Genomic DNA, 17,019 nt, shown 5'->3' with positions numbered 1-17,019 from the left:
GCCATCTTGTCAGACAGCGTGCCAGCCCTCGCTGCATGTCACACACCGCTGGAAGGGAGAGGTGAGCCAGGCTGCAACTGCCGCCGCTGTGACAGAGTGAGCGGCACAAGAGACATTTATTACCCAGGCACTGGGGAGGTGGGAGACGGCTGTGGGATCCGGATTGGCCCTCCACATTGCAAGCGGTGTCTCTCTGGAGACTCACTGGAGAACATAGTGCTAATATAGGAGAAGGAGAGTAGTGTTCCTGATCCCGGATAATCATAACATCGGCCGGGGTGTGAAGTGTGGGGAGAGACATTTCTACAAGCTTGTGGGGAGCACACTTGGTGTGGGGAGCACACTTGGTATCGGCAACAGTCTGCTGGGAAGTCTGAATAACTGCGCAGCTGAGGCTCTGTTCTGGCTCAAGCCACAGCCTTATATTGTCTGAAGTGTACATGCAACATCTTTGTGAAAGGCACTTTTAATTCTTCTGGCATAATTATTGCAAAGTCATAAGTGAAAGCTTACTCAGGGCAATAACTTAACAGATATCCAAATCTATCCCTAGATGTAATTACTACGTATAACGATATCACTGACAATTCTACTAACTACCTTAGGCATCCATCTCATCATGGACAAATTCGTGGGTAAAAATGCCGTCTGGCAGAAGCTCCACACGTAACCAGGCAGGCACATCTCCTGTGTCACAAAAAGCCGATATCAATACAGAATGCCCACAGTCCATTGCAACTGCTATCATAGAACGGCTGATGCCTGAGATAGACAATCGCTTGGCAGCTTTTCAAACTTCATTGGATACAATAGTTTCACAAGTCAACACCCAGGGCGCACGCATAGCAGAAGTGGAACAAAGAATATCAGACCTGGAGGACTCTACCATGACCCTCAAAGACAAACTAGATGACAAAGAAAAGGTTATTTCAGATCTTCTGGACAAAGTAGATGACCTTGAAAATAGGTCTCGCCGCAATAGTTTGAGACTTATAGGCCTCCCAGAGTCTATTCCCCCCTCGGAGCTAGTAAAAATTACATCAGAGTGGTTGCCTAAAGCTCTTGGGGTATTACCAACTTCGGGTGTAATGGCTGTTGAGAGAGCACACAGGCTGGGACCCCCGAGGGGAGGAGAGGGCGACAGACCACGTCCAGTTATCTTTAAAATTCTGGACTTTCAAGATAAAGCTTGCATCTTGGCAGCATATAGGAAACAACGCACCTTGCTGTATGAGAACCACAAACTACTTTTATTCCAGGATTACTCGGCCGCAATGGCGGCCAAACGTAAAGCCTTCAACCCTGCTTGTAAAATTTTGGTGGATAAAAACATTCGCTTTAGCCTGCAATATCCCTTGATTCTGCGTTTTGTCTTGGAGGGTAAAAATCGGTCCTTTAGTGACCCAGGAAAGGCTCTGGAATGTCTTCAGGAAACACCCCGGGCTCATTCTAACTGACAAATCCTGAATAAGAAGAGCTGCTCTAATTTGTCATTATTAAGTGATGTCGTGTTTATGCCAATACTTTTTTGCCCTTAGGCGGCATGTTTATTTTCTATGCTATGCTCACTCTTAGGTTGAGCACATCTGTTATAGTTATAAAGTTTAATTGGGGGGTGGGGAGTTGGGAGGGGGGGAGAGGCTCTGCTTGCGCACACTTAATTCTCAGGTTCTGGGAGGTCTCGCACTCACTCGCTGGGATGGGTGGGGATCTCAATTACAGCTTCTACAGGTGGGTCTGGTGGTCACCCGAAAAGGGATAGGTTAATGACTGACCAGGCGGGCACTAAAGATACCACTATCCGCTCCTTACAATGGTGCTCATGGAATGTCAATGGACTGAACTCCCCAGTTAAGAGGAAAAAGGTCCTAAATTTTTTACAAAAACAAAACTTTCACATCATTTTCCTGCAAGAAACACACTGGGTCAGGGGCAATCACCCTTCTCTGTTAAGCAGGAAATACACACTTTGTGCCGAGGCTTCATACACAAAAAAGCAGCGAGGAGTGGCTATACTGATATACAATGGCCTCAGTTACGAGATACTTGACACCTTAGAAGACCCTCAGGGAAGATTCCTCTTGGTTAAAATTGTAATTGAGGGTATGTGTTTTAGTTTGGTTAACATCTATGCCCCAAACACGCCTGAGATTCAGTTTCAGGTCAAACTGAGAGAGAGGTTGGCAGGGTGGGACACATCAAGGGTGGTCATGGGAGGCGATTTCAATGAGGTAGCAGACATCTCCATGGATAGATCCAACCCTAAAGATACTCATCGACCGGTGCAGGGGAGTAGTATTCAATCATTAATAGATCACTTTGACTTGATTGACATATGGAGACTACAACACCCCTTGGAGAGGGACTATTCTCACTACTCCCATGTCCACGATTCACGCGCCAGGATTGATTGCTGGTTGCTACATGAGTCATTGGCGCCCCTGGTAACACAATCTAATATACAAAATATTCATATTTCAGATCATGCCCCGGTGACGTTCCAATCCAAATTGACATCTCCAATCCACCAGGAGAGGAGATGGCGTTTCCCCTCTTACCTACACCATTCAGATGATTTTAAAAAGTATTTGCAGATGTCTTGGGGAGAATACAAGAATGATAATCAAATCCACTGTGATAACGCACATCTGTTTTGGATGGCCTCTAAGGCCGTGTTGAGGGGTAAAATTATCTCTTATGTTAGCCATAAAAGGAAAGAAATTATGAAAAGAGCATTGGAAACACAAAAATCAGTAACCCAAGCCTACAAAGATTTTAAACTAAATAATAACTCACTGACAAAAGAAAAATTTTTGAGGGCAAAAGAGGAGGCGGATACCCTGGCCCATGAGATGGCTATGTTCAACCTGGACTATCAAAAACAAAAATATTTTAAATGGGGTAATAGACCAGGGAAAGTTTTGGCATCTCTTACAAGACCTTATAGGAAAGCGACGAAAATATATAAAATACAACAACGCAACGGTCAAACTTTAACTAATAATATAGAGATAGTGGATGAATTCCGTTCCTTTTTCGGCGAGTTATATAGGTCAGAGGCGGGTGGAGGAGGAGGGAGTGAGGAATTCCTTAAAAATCACCTTGCTCCGGCGCTCACGGAAGAAGAGAGGGAAGCCATTAACTCCCCTATTACACCCTCAGAAGTTTTACAGACTTTAACTAAACTTAAACTTTCCAAAGCACCAGGCCCAGATGGGTTCAGCAATGAACATTATAAGATCCTAGGAACACATATAGCTCCTCATTTGAGTGAGTTATTTAACAATATAGTTGAATCTGGCCACCTACCAGACCGGTTCAACGAGGCGGTGGTTATTGTTCTCCCAAAGCCAGGTAAAAACCACACTCAGGTGGAAGGATATAGACCTATCTCGTTATTAAATTCGGACTTTAAAATTTTTACAAAAATCCTGGCAGATAGACTACAGAAAATAATCCCAAATTTGATCTCGCCACAACAAACTGGATTTATCCACGGGAAATCCATCACATACAATATTAGGACAGCTTTGAGTGCCATATCTTATAGTAGAGTACACAAACGGATGAAAACTATCGTGGTTAGCCTTGACGCTGACAAGGCGTTCGATAGGGTAGCATGGGATTATCTATACGATCTGCTATCTTTCCGAGAGTTTGGTCCATGGTTTTGTGAAGCTGTCAAATCAATTTACAGACAGCCAATGTCCAGGATGTCCGTGAACAATGTTTTATCTAGACCCTTTGAGATTCAGCGGGGAACACGCCAGGGTTGCCCTCTGTCCCCACTTTTATTTAACATAGCACTAGACCCCCTCTTAAGAACACTACAGAACGAGGCAGCTTTCGAAGGGGTGAGGGTGGGAGCTACATCCATAAAGATCTCAGCCTTTGCTGACGATGTTCTTTTATTTATTGCCAACCCAGAGAAAGCAATCCCGACTATTATGCAAATTCTAGAGAATTTCGGCAGATGTTCTGGATTTAGGGTCAACCATAGTAAATCTGAGGCCTTGGCGGATTTTAGATCTGGGAGGCTGGGTGACCCCTCATTCCCGTTTCACTGGTGTCAGGATTCTATCAAATACTTGGGGATTCGGTTGCCTGCAGACCCATCTATTTTAATATAGAGCTAATTACAAACCACTAATCTCCTCCATAGTTGACCTTCTCAATTCATGGAAACACTTCACATTGTCATTTTCTGGTAGATGCCATTTAATTAAAATGATAGTGTTTCCTAAATTGCTATACGCCTTTCAGACGTTGCCCCTTCTCCTGACTCGTTCGGATCTGGATTTATTGAACCTAAACTTTCGTAAATTCATTTGGGGGGTTGGAGGTAGATCACGCATTAGTCTTGCAAGACTACAGGCGACGAGATTGGAGGGTGGTGTTAATTTTCCTGATTTGGGAAGATATAACTTAGCGGCTAATCTCAGATATGCAATTGATTGGATTAGGGGTGTCTCACACTTTGCTAATGTTGAACTTGAGCAACAATTCTTCCCACATATCTTGTTACCGGCTCTGTTACACCTAAGTGGGGAGGATCTCCCAACGGGAATACATGAACACCCATCACTATGGCAGACGTTGCAGACTTGGAGACACTGCAGAAAGATTTGCAACTTAAAATATGGTCTGTCCCCCTTCCAGTCCTTTTTGGGAAATCCGGGGTTTTTGAGGGGTTCCGCACCATCTTTTTATAAGCTTTTGGCTTCCCAAGGTTGTGGGCAGGCAGTGGATCTCATGGATCTTAATTTCTCAATATTATCCTTTGAAATGGCGTCACAACGATTCCCACTATTTAGTAATAGACCATTTTTATTTCTCCAGGCGCGCAGCTTGGTACAGAAATGTCTGTCGGTGGGGGGTGGGGTGGAGGGGAGAATTAATTTAGATGGGTTTATTCGAAATGCAAAATCCAACCCGGCTTCTATAAGTAACATTTATTCATTATTACGTAGAAAGTGGGTGGGGGAAGGGAAAACTACGGGTGTGGCGAGGTGGCTGAAGGACATACCATGCTTGGAGGTGAGGGACCTCTTTGAGGCTACTATGTCACAAAGAAAGATTTTGCCATATAGTAGCTACACAGACATGGCACTTTTAATACTACACAGAGCCTACATTACACCCTGCTTGCAATCTAAGATGTCCCCCTCCAATGTCTATATGTGTTCTAAGTGCAAAGCTCGTAACACCGACCTATATCATCATTTATGGAGCTGCCCGCAAATTCTGGGACTATGGAACGAGGTACACAAAGAATTACAGGAAATTTGCAAAGTAAATTTCACGCTTACTCCACAATGGGCCATTTTTAATATCCTAGACGAGACGTCTCACAAATTGCCTAAACACATTAAGGCAACACTTATGATTTGGGCTTCGGCGACTAGGAAGAGCATTTTGCACCAGTGGTTAAGCCCTTTAATCCCTTCACTTCCTTTCATTCGCACTAAAATCCGGTTCATATTCAGAATGGAGTGGTTGGACGCACTGACTAATAGAGAGAAGCAGACGGGTAAATTCTTTTCCACATGGGCTACATTTATTCCATCGCTCCCTCTAGAGACTAGGGAGAAACTGAGAGCACATTTTGAAAATACCCAATGGTATTTACTACAGAGGATTGGTGGTAACTCACCAGTTTCATGAGATGCTTCGTGGGTCATGCGTAAGCAGAGTATGGGGGTTACCATTTTGGATTGGGTAGGGGGGGGAGGGATTTGTGGTTACTTTATTAATTTACATTGTTATATTTTTGTATTATCATTGGATTGGTATAATTTGTACTGTCTTAGAAAATTTTAATAAACAGATTTTCAAAAAAAAAAAAAAAAAAGCATTCTTTATTAAGTATGTATAAAAAATGCTCAAATACCCACTAACAAATAATCCTGTAAATTTAAAACAAGTCCCCTTCCCAGAACTGAGAATTAAATCTGAAGGATGGTCATACCTGTGTGGATCCTATAGGTGGCATCTTGCCCTAATAACAACCCCTTCCTAATCCGCGGCGGTTGGCACCCTAGGGTCACGATAATGGCGCCCCCGCTTGTAGCCTCTCTCTAGTATTCCCTTACCTGTCTAATAACCGGAAACAAAATTGTATGACTATAATAGACAACGAAGTCAATAAACAAAAAGACACTATATAGGTCTTGGACCTAAGACCTAACTTACCAGATCTTACTGGTGTATCTCTCAACTGATATTTCAGTTTTTTAAGAGGAATGTATGTTGTTAGTTTCTGATGTCCTCTTTATAGACATATACTGTAATGGATTTAATATACTGCTAAAATGTCTGCTAAATTTGTATCCCTTTGTAGAAATTTGGCTCTTTACGGGCAGATCTAATAGAACAAATGAGGTTTAAGCAAAGGTTGAAGGTGATACAGACTCTTGAGGACACTACAAAGCGAAATGTGGTAAGCTGTTGCTTTTATGATGGTTACATCTTGCTGATTGTAGTTTCTGATCATCCACAAGACCGTTATCATTGGAGGGTTTGTCATGTTGTGACAACCGGACATTAAGATAAATCACTGTCCATGTAATCAGTGCTGGACTGGAATTTATGGAGTCCACGTCAGAAACGTTCTTGGGGCCCATCATACAGCAATATAGGACTCACCCAAGGTGTGAATTGGCCAACGCTGTAGATTTGACATTAGCAGTATGTCTGTTTCTGGTGTGAATATTTACAGCAGACTTAATCCTTTGTAATGCAGTCTGCCATAAATGCACATCATTTGTGCAGTTGTAAATGCAGCAATATCTGCACAATTAAGTGTGAATATTAGTGCTGTGAAATTTTCACTGCGGAAATTCTGCAGCAAATATATTGTGTGATGTACCCACTTACAGTGATGGGGGCTGGAAGAAGTGCCCTCAATCGGCTGTGACCTTATGAGTGATATGAAAAGGGAGCTTTTACTTACCACCTTCATTCTTCATCACCTCTTCATACATAGAGAGTTTTCCATAAAACATGTATGACCCAAAAGCCATAACTGATTGAGGGCCCTCATTTGGTTAGGGGTAATATGGCTGGTGGGAGAAGGGGGCGCTCAGTCATCCCTAACTGATTGAGGATACCCATCCCAATGTCACTCTTAGTTAACTGAGAACCTTCCAACTTTTCAATTAAAGACTGTGCTGAATTTGGTAGGGAACCCTCAGTCAGTTAGGGGTGATGATGGCAATCGGAGACCGTTTACTTGCTTGAGCTCCGAACTGACAGTGATGCAACAAGGATCCAGCAACAAACTCTACAGGGTATGGTTGGGCTTCTCAATCTTCACTTCAACTAATCTGCGCTGTTGAGTCTGAGGGTGGAGGTCGCAGACATCTCTAACTCTAGCTGTGCAGTCAGCGTTGAGCCACGTTCACATGATCAGTATTGGGTCAGTATTTTACCTCCGTATTTGTAAGGCAAAACCAGGAGTGGAACAATCAGGGGAAAAGTATAATAGAACCACGTCACCACTTCTGTATTTTTCTTCCACTCCTGGTTTTGACTTATAAATACTAATGTAAAATACTGAGCAAATACTGACCGTGTTAACCTGGCAGGCTTAATCTGCTCCTGGCAGTAATGAGCAGTCTTAGTTCGGGCCATGCCACAGCTACAATAGGTAGTGTCAACAGCATGTACCGTTCTTGGAGGTTGTCCAATCCTGAGACAATCGGTGACCAGCCTGCACCAGACAGTATGAGTAGAGGGTGGGACACTGCATGGATGGGCCATGTCCGTCAAAACGAAAGCAGTTTCTTACACCATCTCTTTATTATAACTTTTTATAGAGGGGATACAGATGTCAATATGCCCCAAGTCTTATGAGACGGTATTTATAATGTTCATTATTATTCAGAATAATAATATTAGGAGAATCTTTGAGGCAAAAAGAAAGCGAACTGTGTTCAAGGCACAAGTGGTATCAACTATCCTGACCACTCTAGTTACTTATGTTACGTACGTGGGCGAGCCTTCAGGGCTTGGATTGTCCTCATCAGTCACCTCCAAATCCACAGCCATCATTCCTCCTCTAAACACTGAAGTCATGGTCCTCTTCGACTACAAAGGACAAATAGCATTATTCATACGTTCAGAGCTACATTTAAACACTATATATACATAGTGAAGACAGGTTTTCAGCTGTTATGGTCTGTACATGTGCCCTTTAAAGCTGTAAGTGACCCTCAATGAATTTTAGGAATTAATTATTGGCCACCTTAAAGCTGCTTTAATGAGTTTCCCCAAAAATCCTGTTTCCCCAAACCTCTTGCTGATATAACTTTCAATAAGGAAATTATCCATCATTTTCCTGTTCAACCCCCTCTACTGCAGCGCTTCTGCTCTTCTAATCCCGACTGGTCTTCCAGTGATGACTCCTGTCCCTCTGCAGCATCATTGGCTTCAGCAGTGTCACTTGCATATATGGGACATGACCAGTTGATAGCTGTTGCATTTATTTGACCAATGTATGTGACTTACGGTAATTGCCAAGAAAACACATTTTAACTTTTTGAAAATCCCGGACAACCACTTGAAGAACATAGATGATGATGTTAGACACTGCCACCATGTTCTGGTCATGTCTGAATTTGCTTCGTTATTGCAGCAAATTTAAAAATGTGAGCACAGACTTCATCTTGGAGAAGTATGAGTTGATTGGAGAAATAATGCTTTATAAAGGAGCTGTGTAATGGGAATCTATAGAGATTGCTTTCAATGCAGCTCTCTGTACAAGTAATGTGCCATTACGTATAATGTGTAGCTATGCTGTGGGCAAATAACGCTTGATAATGGATTTCTGTCTGCATCCTTAGGTCCGCACTATTGTGACTGACACCGCATTTACTGTTGATGAGCTGGAAGAGTTGTTTGCGCTTTTTAAGGTATGCAGTTAGATATTGGAAAAAGCCCTGACCATTAAATGCAGACTTTCCCATTACTGAGATAGAAGATGACAGTTGGTGCTTATAAAGTTCTATGGAGGAAGAGGAGGAGTTAGAGGCAGACACAGAAATTCTCTGCATGTTCTCCTGAAACACCGTTTCACCCCTTCCCATAAATGGACTCAACTGTACATCCAATTTCAGGTGATTTCCGACAATCGGGCGTAGAGTTATGTCTGATGGATATGGGGGAGACGGGAGGTGCTGATTGTTGCTACAATGGATTCCATGTCTGACACCTCCATCAGACAATCCGATGTCTGGGGATGGGTCCTGATAGGCAGGCAGTCACACCCTTACAGGTTAGATGATGCACTGTACAACCAAAATTATACAGTGTATTATCAATGCAATGAAAGGGTTGTATGTTCATGTCCCCTTGTGGGATTATAAAGTTCTGCAAAAAGAAAAATAAATGTTTTAAGTGTTTTAAACCGTTTGTTTGTGTTTTATTTAAATATATATTTTTTATTTAATAAAAACTACCCCATGCAAGAAATACATATCTTTGGCGTCCCCATATTTGTAACCACCCATATGAGAAAAATATATAATTTGTCATTCCGTACATGTGATGTGATGCCATACTTGCAGTTTTTGGGGTTTTATTTAAAGCCAAGATTCTCAGTCATATGCATTCTAAAATGATATTAATAAAAACTACTGGCTTCACCATCACAGGGGGGGAACGTCGCGGCCCCCTGTGCCGAAGCTAAGCACAGCTATCGGCATCGGGGCAAGTGCGTAATTACAGTTTATTAGTAGATTTAAAGCTTTAGGCTATGTGCACATGTCAGGATTCTTTGCAGAGATTTCCTTAACAAAACCGGACTTTTTCTGAAATCCGCATACGTTTTTTGTGTTTGGTTTTTTTGGTGCAGATTTTTCGTGTTTTTTCCGGAGCTTCCCAATGCATTAAATAGCGGGAAATCCACGAAAAATCAGCAAAATAAATGAACATGCTGCTTTTTTTTTCCGCGATGCGTTTTTTTTTTTTGCAAAAAAAACCCCGCAACATACCGTATTTTTCGGACTACAAGACGCACTTTTCCCCCCAAAAAAAGGGGGGAAAATGGGGGGTGCGTCTAATAGTCGCAATGCAGCTTACCGTGGCGGCAGAGGTGCGGCGGCAGAGGTGTGGCAGCAGAGGTACGGAGATGAGGAGGCGCAGTGAGCGGGGTCCCTTTTCCCGGTGAGGTGATGCAGCAGCCCGGTAAGGCAGCAGAGCCAGGTGAATCCTGATGTTATCGGTGGGCGCGGCCATCTTCCTGAGGCCGCGCGTTCGCAGATGGAGCTCTGCTGCCCGGGGCTTCAGGAAAATGGCCGCGGGATGCCGCGCGTGCGCAGATGGGGATCGCGGCGGCCATTTTCCTGAAGCCCCGGGCAGCAGAGCTCCATCTGCGAACGCGCGGCCTCAGGAAGATGGCCGCGCCCACCGATATCAACAGGATTCACCCGGCTCTGCTGCATTACCGGGCTGCTGCATCACCTCACTGGGACTTTGGACTCTGTATACTCCATCCTTTTGCTTCCCAGGATGGGTGCAGCAAGGTTCAGGAAGGATCTCGTGGGCACATGGACTGGAGATGATGGAGGTAGTGGTGTACATTGTGAAGCGAGTATTCCACAGGCGCTCAGATGTCTGAGTCCTTGCCGCTTCCCGGCGCTCCTCAGCACCGCATGGCACGGCCGGCTCTCCGCCTCCAGCAGGGCTCGCAGCAGTACAGAGGCGCTTTTCCCGCAGTGTCCGGTCATGGCGGCTGTGTCTCGGTAGCGGAGCTCCTCACTTATTACCGGCTTCTGAAATAATTATTGCGCTGAGGAGCGCCGGGAAGCGGCAAGGACTCAGACATATGAGCTCCTGTGGAATACTCGCTTCACAATGTACACCACTACCTCCATCATCTCCAGTCCATGTGCCCACGAGATCCTTCCATCACCTCACCGGGGAAAGGGACCCCTCTCACGCCATACCTCTCACTGTGCCTCCTCATCCCAGCATCTCTGTCGGTAACCACTGCTGCCACCCTCCCATGGACACCAGGCCGTGGCGTCGCCCACCTAAGCAGGAAGGGACCCTGCTCAGGTGCACGCCGTACCGCATCACCCCACCTCTGCCGCCACCATGCCTCCTGTGACCCTGCTCTGCCACCACCAGCCCTCAGGTAAGATACTGTAAATTCGGACAATAAGACGGACCCCCCATCTTATAAAAAATCTTTTTTTCTGCAATTTTCACCCCAAATTTGGGGTGCGCCTTATGGTCCGGTGCGTCTTATAGTCCGAAAAATACGGTATGCACAAAAATTGCAAATTGCATTCTATTAATAGGATGCTTAATGGATGCGTTTTTTTGCGGTTTTATCGTGTTTTTATAGCAAAAAATCCGGAACGTGTGCACACAGCCTTAAACTTTTTTTTTTTTTTTTTTTTACTAGATGGACAACTACTTTAAAAAGAAGGAAATGCATGAAAAACTAAATTAGGGTCTTTGTTCTTGTGGCTGTAGTGACCTCGTGTGTTACACAGCATATACTGGATTTGGAATTTCTGTGCAGGAGAGTTAGGGAATTACTTTTTTTTTTTTTGTGAAAACAGCTGGACACTGAATGATATGTTGCCCAGAATTCTTACAAAATAAAGTGACATCCACTCCAGTTTTGCACAGTTGTAGGGGAAGCAGTATAGGATCCCACAAATATTCGAGGGTGGGCCATCTTTGTAGAGGGGAACTTGAGTGAATTCCATGAGTTCATATGGTGTCTGTTCCTTTGAGGCTAAAACCTGCTGGTATTACCAACAGAAGGTTTGGGGCAATGTGGTAGAGTTTTTATATTGTATTATATATTGTCAAGCCAGGAAAACGTTGCTAAGCACGGACTTCAAAAGTTACACAATTGATCAGAGACCTGAATTACTTTCTTTTGATTGAGAAGGGAGTCTATAGTTAGAGAGGGACCCCCGATAACTTTCAAAATCAGTAGGACAGATGGCTGGATTGTGCAAGAGTACACAGAATCTCATGACGGTTAAAGTGTAGGATATTTTATATACTGATGTCTGCATTTGGTAAGATCATCTCATTTTCCCTGTAAGAGGAACTTTTGGGTGGTAGAGCATGGAGAAGTCCTGAAAAAATGTTGTTATACGCTGTATAAACAGGTGAAGGGAGTCTGTCCCCACAAAATAAGGGTACAAACGAAACACAGGCTCTCCGTGCACTCTTGGCATGGCCAAGCAGCTCCGTGCATCTTCTCATTTACCCCTTTTCTATCTAAGTCCTCCTCTGACATCTATGGCTTTACAGTCGCCAATCAAGTATGAGGGGGATGAAATGGATGCAAAACGAGTAGGTAGACAGGTGCGCTGAGCTATTTGGTCCCACCACACGCTTTGTTTTTACCATTTTTGTACAGGGGTGGACACAGAAGTCACCCTTTGAAGTCTATTAGGTCATCATAATGTACACCTTTGTGTCAGTGACAGAAGTTATATGCTGCTTTAGAGGTGGAAGTGGGCCTCCTCACCTCTTACCTCATGGGTCCCTGCGCCGTTGCACCAATTGTGTTTCCTCCCCTGATTTTGTCTTGATGGGCTACCTTTTATGGTTACCCGAACAGCAAATGCATAGTTTCTGACTCTTGGGCATGCTTACTTTATCGATTAAAACTCTACTTTACACTATATGTAATCTCTTATTTTGATATGGCTTTTCATGATCCTTCAATTTGTATTGTTTCAGGCTGAGCACCTGACCAGCTGCTACTGGGGAGGTACCAGCAGCTCCATCGAGCGTCATGACCCATCTTTGCCCTATCTTGAGCAATACCGCATAGACTTCCAACAGTTCAAGAGCTTGTTTGTCCTACTTTTTCCTTGGGCGTGTGGTACACACATGGATATCATGGCTTTCCGCATCTTTAAGCTTCTGGATGGAAATGGTGATGGTTTAATCAACTTTCGAGAGTTTGTTTCAGGTCTAAGTGAGTATTTATTGGTTGGATTGTATTTTGTACATTGATGTATACACAAAATAATCAATCAAATAAATTACATTTGTTAATAATATAATAGTGACTTCTAATGGCCTAAGTTAAAATGTCATATCCAAGTTCAGCTGACATGTCCTCTGTGACAGTATAAGAAATTTAAAGTACCTGCAGGAAACATTATAAAATGTCAAACCCCAGTGTTGCTTCAAGACCAATGCTCCACCAGTCCCTACTGGTCTTTCCCTGCGGCAGTGACTTGCTGTACATCTAAGTGTCCATTGCAGCCAAATACTGGCATCAGCAATGGAGCTGGCATGTGTGGCCATTGAGAGCAATGTACATCTGTGCAGCATATCATCAGTGCAGGAAAGATGAACAAAGACCAGATGAAGCCACCATCACATTACCACTGGCACACCACACACCACTCCTCTGTCTCCAAGGGAGGAAACAGTTTCTGCTGTATACCTCCGAGATAGATATATGTAGTTGCAAAACTGCTTAACGTTTGTGACTTTTTTGCCATTTCTTATGTCAGTTTCTCACAGTTCTGACAAAATGTCTAGTGCTGGTACGCGGGAATGGCGGGGTGGAATACCAAAGCTCATCCAATTCATGAAGAGCCATGGCATTTCCTATGCCAGAAATCTCTCTCCAGTACCTGATTGGGGTGAGATTTTTGGTGTAACTCACAGAGGCGCACATCACTCGTTAGATGCTTCAGATTTTTGAAGAGGCATGCACCTCTCTATGAATCGGGAGGATTTGACTTCAATCCACCCCCTCATCAAGACCGGTGTGAATCAGGCCCACTTTGTGCTATACTGTTTTAATTTTCTTATCGTTATGTGTTGTGTTGTCTGTTTTTTGTTTTGGGATTGTTGTTTTGCTTTATAGAATCGTGCAACAGGCGGCAATTCCATAAAGTAAAAAGCTAAACTAAAGTATACCGGACCAAATGAGACCAAATGTAAGCTCTTTTGCTCTAGGTCAGCTGAATAGTAGCCTATTAGTGATGAGCGAACGTGCTCGGATAACGCCTTATCCGAGCATGCTGGGGTGTTATCCGACTATCTGGGAGTTCTGGTATATTATGTTCGAGTTCCTGTGGCTGCATGATTCTTGGCTGTTAGGCAGCACATGTGGGGATTCCCTAACGAACAGGAAGTTCCCACATGTTGAGGCTGTCTAACAACCAGAAATCATGCAGCCACAGGGACTGGAACATAATAGACGAGCACTACCAGATACTCTGATAACACCTGAGCATGCTTGGATAAGACGTAATCCGAGCACATTAGCTCATCACTAGAGCCTATTGGTACATATGATATATGCACCAGGAGCACTCGGAGAGCAGACACTGTGCAAAGTAGTGTGAGTTATTGTGGTGCGCACAATGTCTAGTGGTTAGTCCACCCTGGTGCATCTGTAAGTAAGTAGCAGGGAGGAACTCTGATCTGATACCAGATTTACTGCCGTAACGGATCAGCCTAGTGTGGTAATGCGGTATTTATGTCCTCAGGTGCAGCCTGCCATGGTGACCTCACAGAAAAGCTGAAGCTGTTGTACAGAATGCACATATTGCCTGGTGAGTTCCTCAGATCTATTGAGCATTACATCAGCCCTCACACGTTTCTGGTATACGTAGATAGAAATGACTGCCGATAAGATCAAGGTTTACAACGCTTGTACATTAATTCTTGCTTTATAGGGATGACTAAACTGTTTGAAATGTTGAATCCACAGACCTTTAACCTATATAGTGATATGATAACACCTTATTGACCTTTTCAGACCTGTCTCCAGACCAAGAAGAACCAGATTCTGCTTTTGAGGCCGCACAGTACTTTGAAGACATCGCACCTGAGTGTAGCCAAGGTATGCCATCATCTATGTAAGCAGATTTGCTGCTATTACAACCTCAGGTTGATGTTGACCACACCCTGTAACTAGGGCTGGTATATTAGCCCAAATTACAGGGTAAATTCAACCTCTTGGCTGAATTGCAATGCTGACCTGGGTCTGTTAAGACCCAGTAGCCCCTGCTCCCTCTCTACACTCAAAAATCAAATGATCACTGGGTCCAGAGGAGGAAGCACTGTGAGTTCTTCCTATTCTGTATACACAGTGCATGTTTGGATTTATATGTAGCGATTGTAGAGCACACAGAAGTGGACTGTTAGTAACCTATACACTATGTTCCAAATTATTATGCAAATGACATTTTTATCTGATTTTCCTAAATGGTTGGTGCAAATGACAGTCAGTCTAATAAAAGTCATCACCCGTTAGATTATACATCGAATTTTATTGAATAAACCTCCCAATGATAACAGTATAATCTCCAAAATGAATAAAAACTTAAAATGCACTGTTCCAAATTATTAGGCACAGTAGAATTTCTAAACATTTGATATGTTTTAAAGAACTGAAAATGCTCATTTGTGGAATTTGCAGCATTAGGAGGTCACATTCACTGAACAAAAAAGCTATTTACCGTATATACTCGAATATAAGCCGAGATTTTCAGCCCAAATTTTTGGTCTGAAAGTGCCCCTCTCGGCTTATACTCGAGTCATGATCGGTGGTGGGGTCGGCGGGTGAGCACTGTCATATACTTACCTGCTTCCGGGGCTCCTGGCGCCCCCCCCTGCACGTCCCACTGTCTCCGGGTGCCGCAGCCTCTTCCCCTGAGTGGTCACGTGGGACCGCTCATTAGAGAAATGAATAGGCTGCTCCACCTCCCATAGGGGCAGAGCCGCCTATTCATTTCTCTAATGAAGCGGTGCCGGTGACCGCTGATAGAGAAAGAGGCTGCGGCACCGAAGACAGGCAGGGGGAAGGAGCGGGACGCCGGGAGCAGGTAAGTATTACATATTCACCTGTCCGCGTTCCACACGCCGGGCGCCGCGCCATCTTCCCGGCGTCTCTCTGCACTGACTGTGCAGGTCAGAGGGCGCGATGACGCATATAGTGTGCGCGCCGACCTCTGCCTGATCAGTCAGTGCGGAGAGACGCCGGGAAGATGGCGCCGAGGAGCTGCAAGCAAGAGAGGTGAGTATGTGTTTTTTTTTTTTTTTTATTGCAGTAGCACAGATTTATGTGGAGCATCTATGGGGCAATGGTGCAGAGCACTATATGGCAGAGCTATGGGGCAACGGTGCAGAGCATTATATGGCACAGCTATGGGGCAACTGTGCAGAGCACTATATGGCACAGCTATGGGGCAACGGTGCAGAGCACTATATGGCAGAGCTATGGGGCAACTTAGTAGAGCACTATATGGCACAGCTATGGGGCAACGGTGCAGAGCACTATATGGCACAGCTATGGGGCAACGGTGCAGAGCACTATATGGCACAGCTATGAGGCAACGGTGCAGAGCACTATATGGCACAGCTATCTATGGGGCAATGGTGCAGAGCACTATATGGCAGAGCTATGGGGCAACGGTGCAGAGCACTATATGGCACAGCTATGGGGCAACGGTGCAGAGCACTATATGGCACAGCTATGAGGCAACGGTGCAGAGCACTATATGGCACAGCTATGGGGCAATGGTGCAGAGCACTATATGGCAGAGCTATGGGGCAACGGTGCAGAGCACTATATGGCACAGCTATGGGGCAACGGTGCAGAGCACTATATGGCACAGCTATGGGGCAACGGTGCAAAGCACTATATGGCACAGCTATGGGGCAACGGTGCAGAGCACTATATGGCACAGCTATCTATGGGGCAATGGTGCAGAGCACTATATGGCACAGCTATGGGGCAACGGTGCAGAGCACTATATGGCACAGCTATGGGGCAACGGTGCAGAGCACTATATGGCACAGCTATGGGGCAACGGTGCAGAGCACTATATGGCACAGCTATGGGGCAACGGTGCAGAGCACTATATGGCACAGCTATGAGGCAACGGTGCAGAGCACTATATGGCAGAGCTATGGGGCAACGGTGCAGAGCACTATATGGCACAGCTATGGGGCAATGGTGCAGAGCACTATATGGCACAGCTATGGGGCAACGGTGCAGAGCATTATATATAT

General features: G+C 44.5%; 1 protein-coding gene across 4 annotated transcripts in view; it reads left to right on the top strand.

Annotated features, from left to right (window-relative positions):
• Window positions 1–17,019, top strand: part of TBC1D9 (TBC1 domain family member 9) — a 113,569-nt gene that overhangs the window by 80,857 nt on the left and 15,693 nt on the right. For all 4 annotated transcript variants that reach the window (XM_077279238.1, XM_077279236.1, XM_077279235.1 and 1 more), the window contains exons 14-18: window positions 6,341–6,439; window positions 8,844–8,912; window positions 12,715–12,955; window positions 14,490–14,555; window positions 14,762–14,845. In XM_077279238.1, the coding sequence (XP_077135353.1) occupies window positions 6,341–6,439; window positions 8,844–8,912; window positions 12,715–12,955; window positions 14,490–14,555; window positions 14,762–14,845 (559 nt within the window). The remainder of the gene's footprint in view (window positions 1–6,340; window positions 6,440–8,843; window positions 8,913–12,714; window positions 12,956–14,489; window positions 14,556–14,761; window positions 14,846–17,019) is intronic.

The sequence above is a fragment of the Ranitomeya variabilis genome, chromosome 1 (genome assembly GCF_051348905.1).
Source record: "Ranitomeya variabilis isolate aRanVar5 chromosome 1, aRanVar5.hap1, whole genome shotgun sequence".
In the NCBI taxonomy this organism is placed as follows: Eukaryota; Metazoa; Chordata; class Amphibia; order Anura; family Dendrobatidae; genus Ranitomeya; species Ranitomeya variabilis.
Note: the sequence above shows the minus strand (reverse complement) of the source record. Positions and strands in the feature narration are given on the sequence as shown.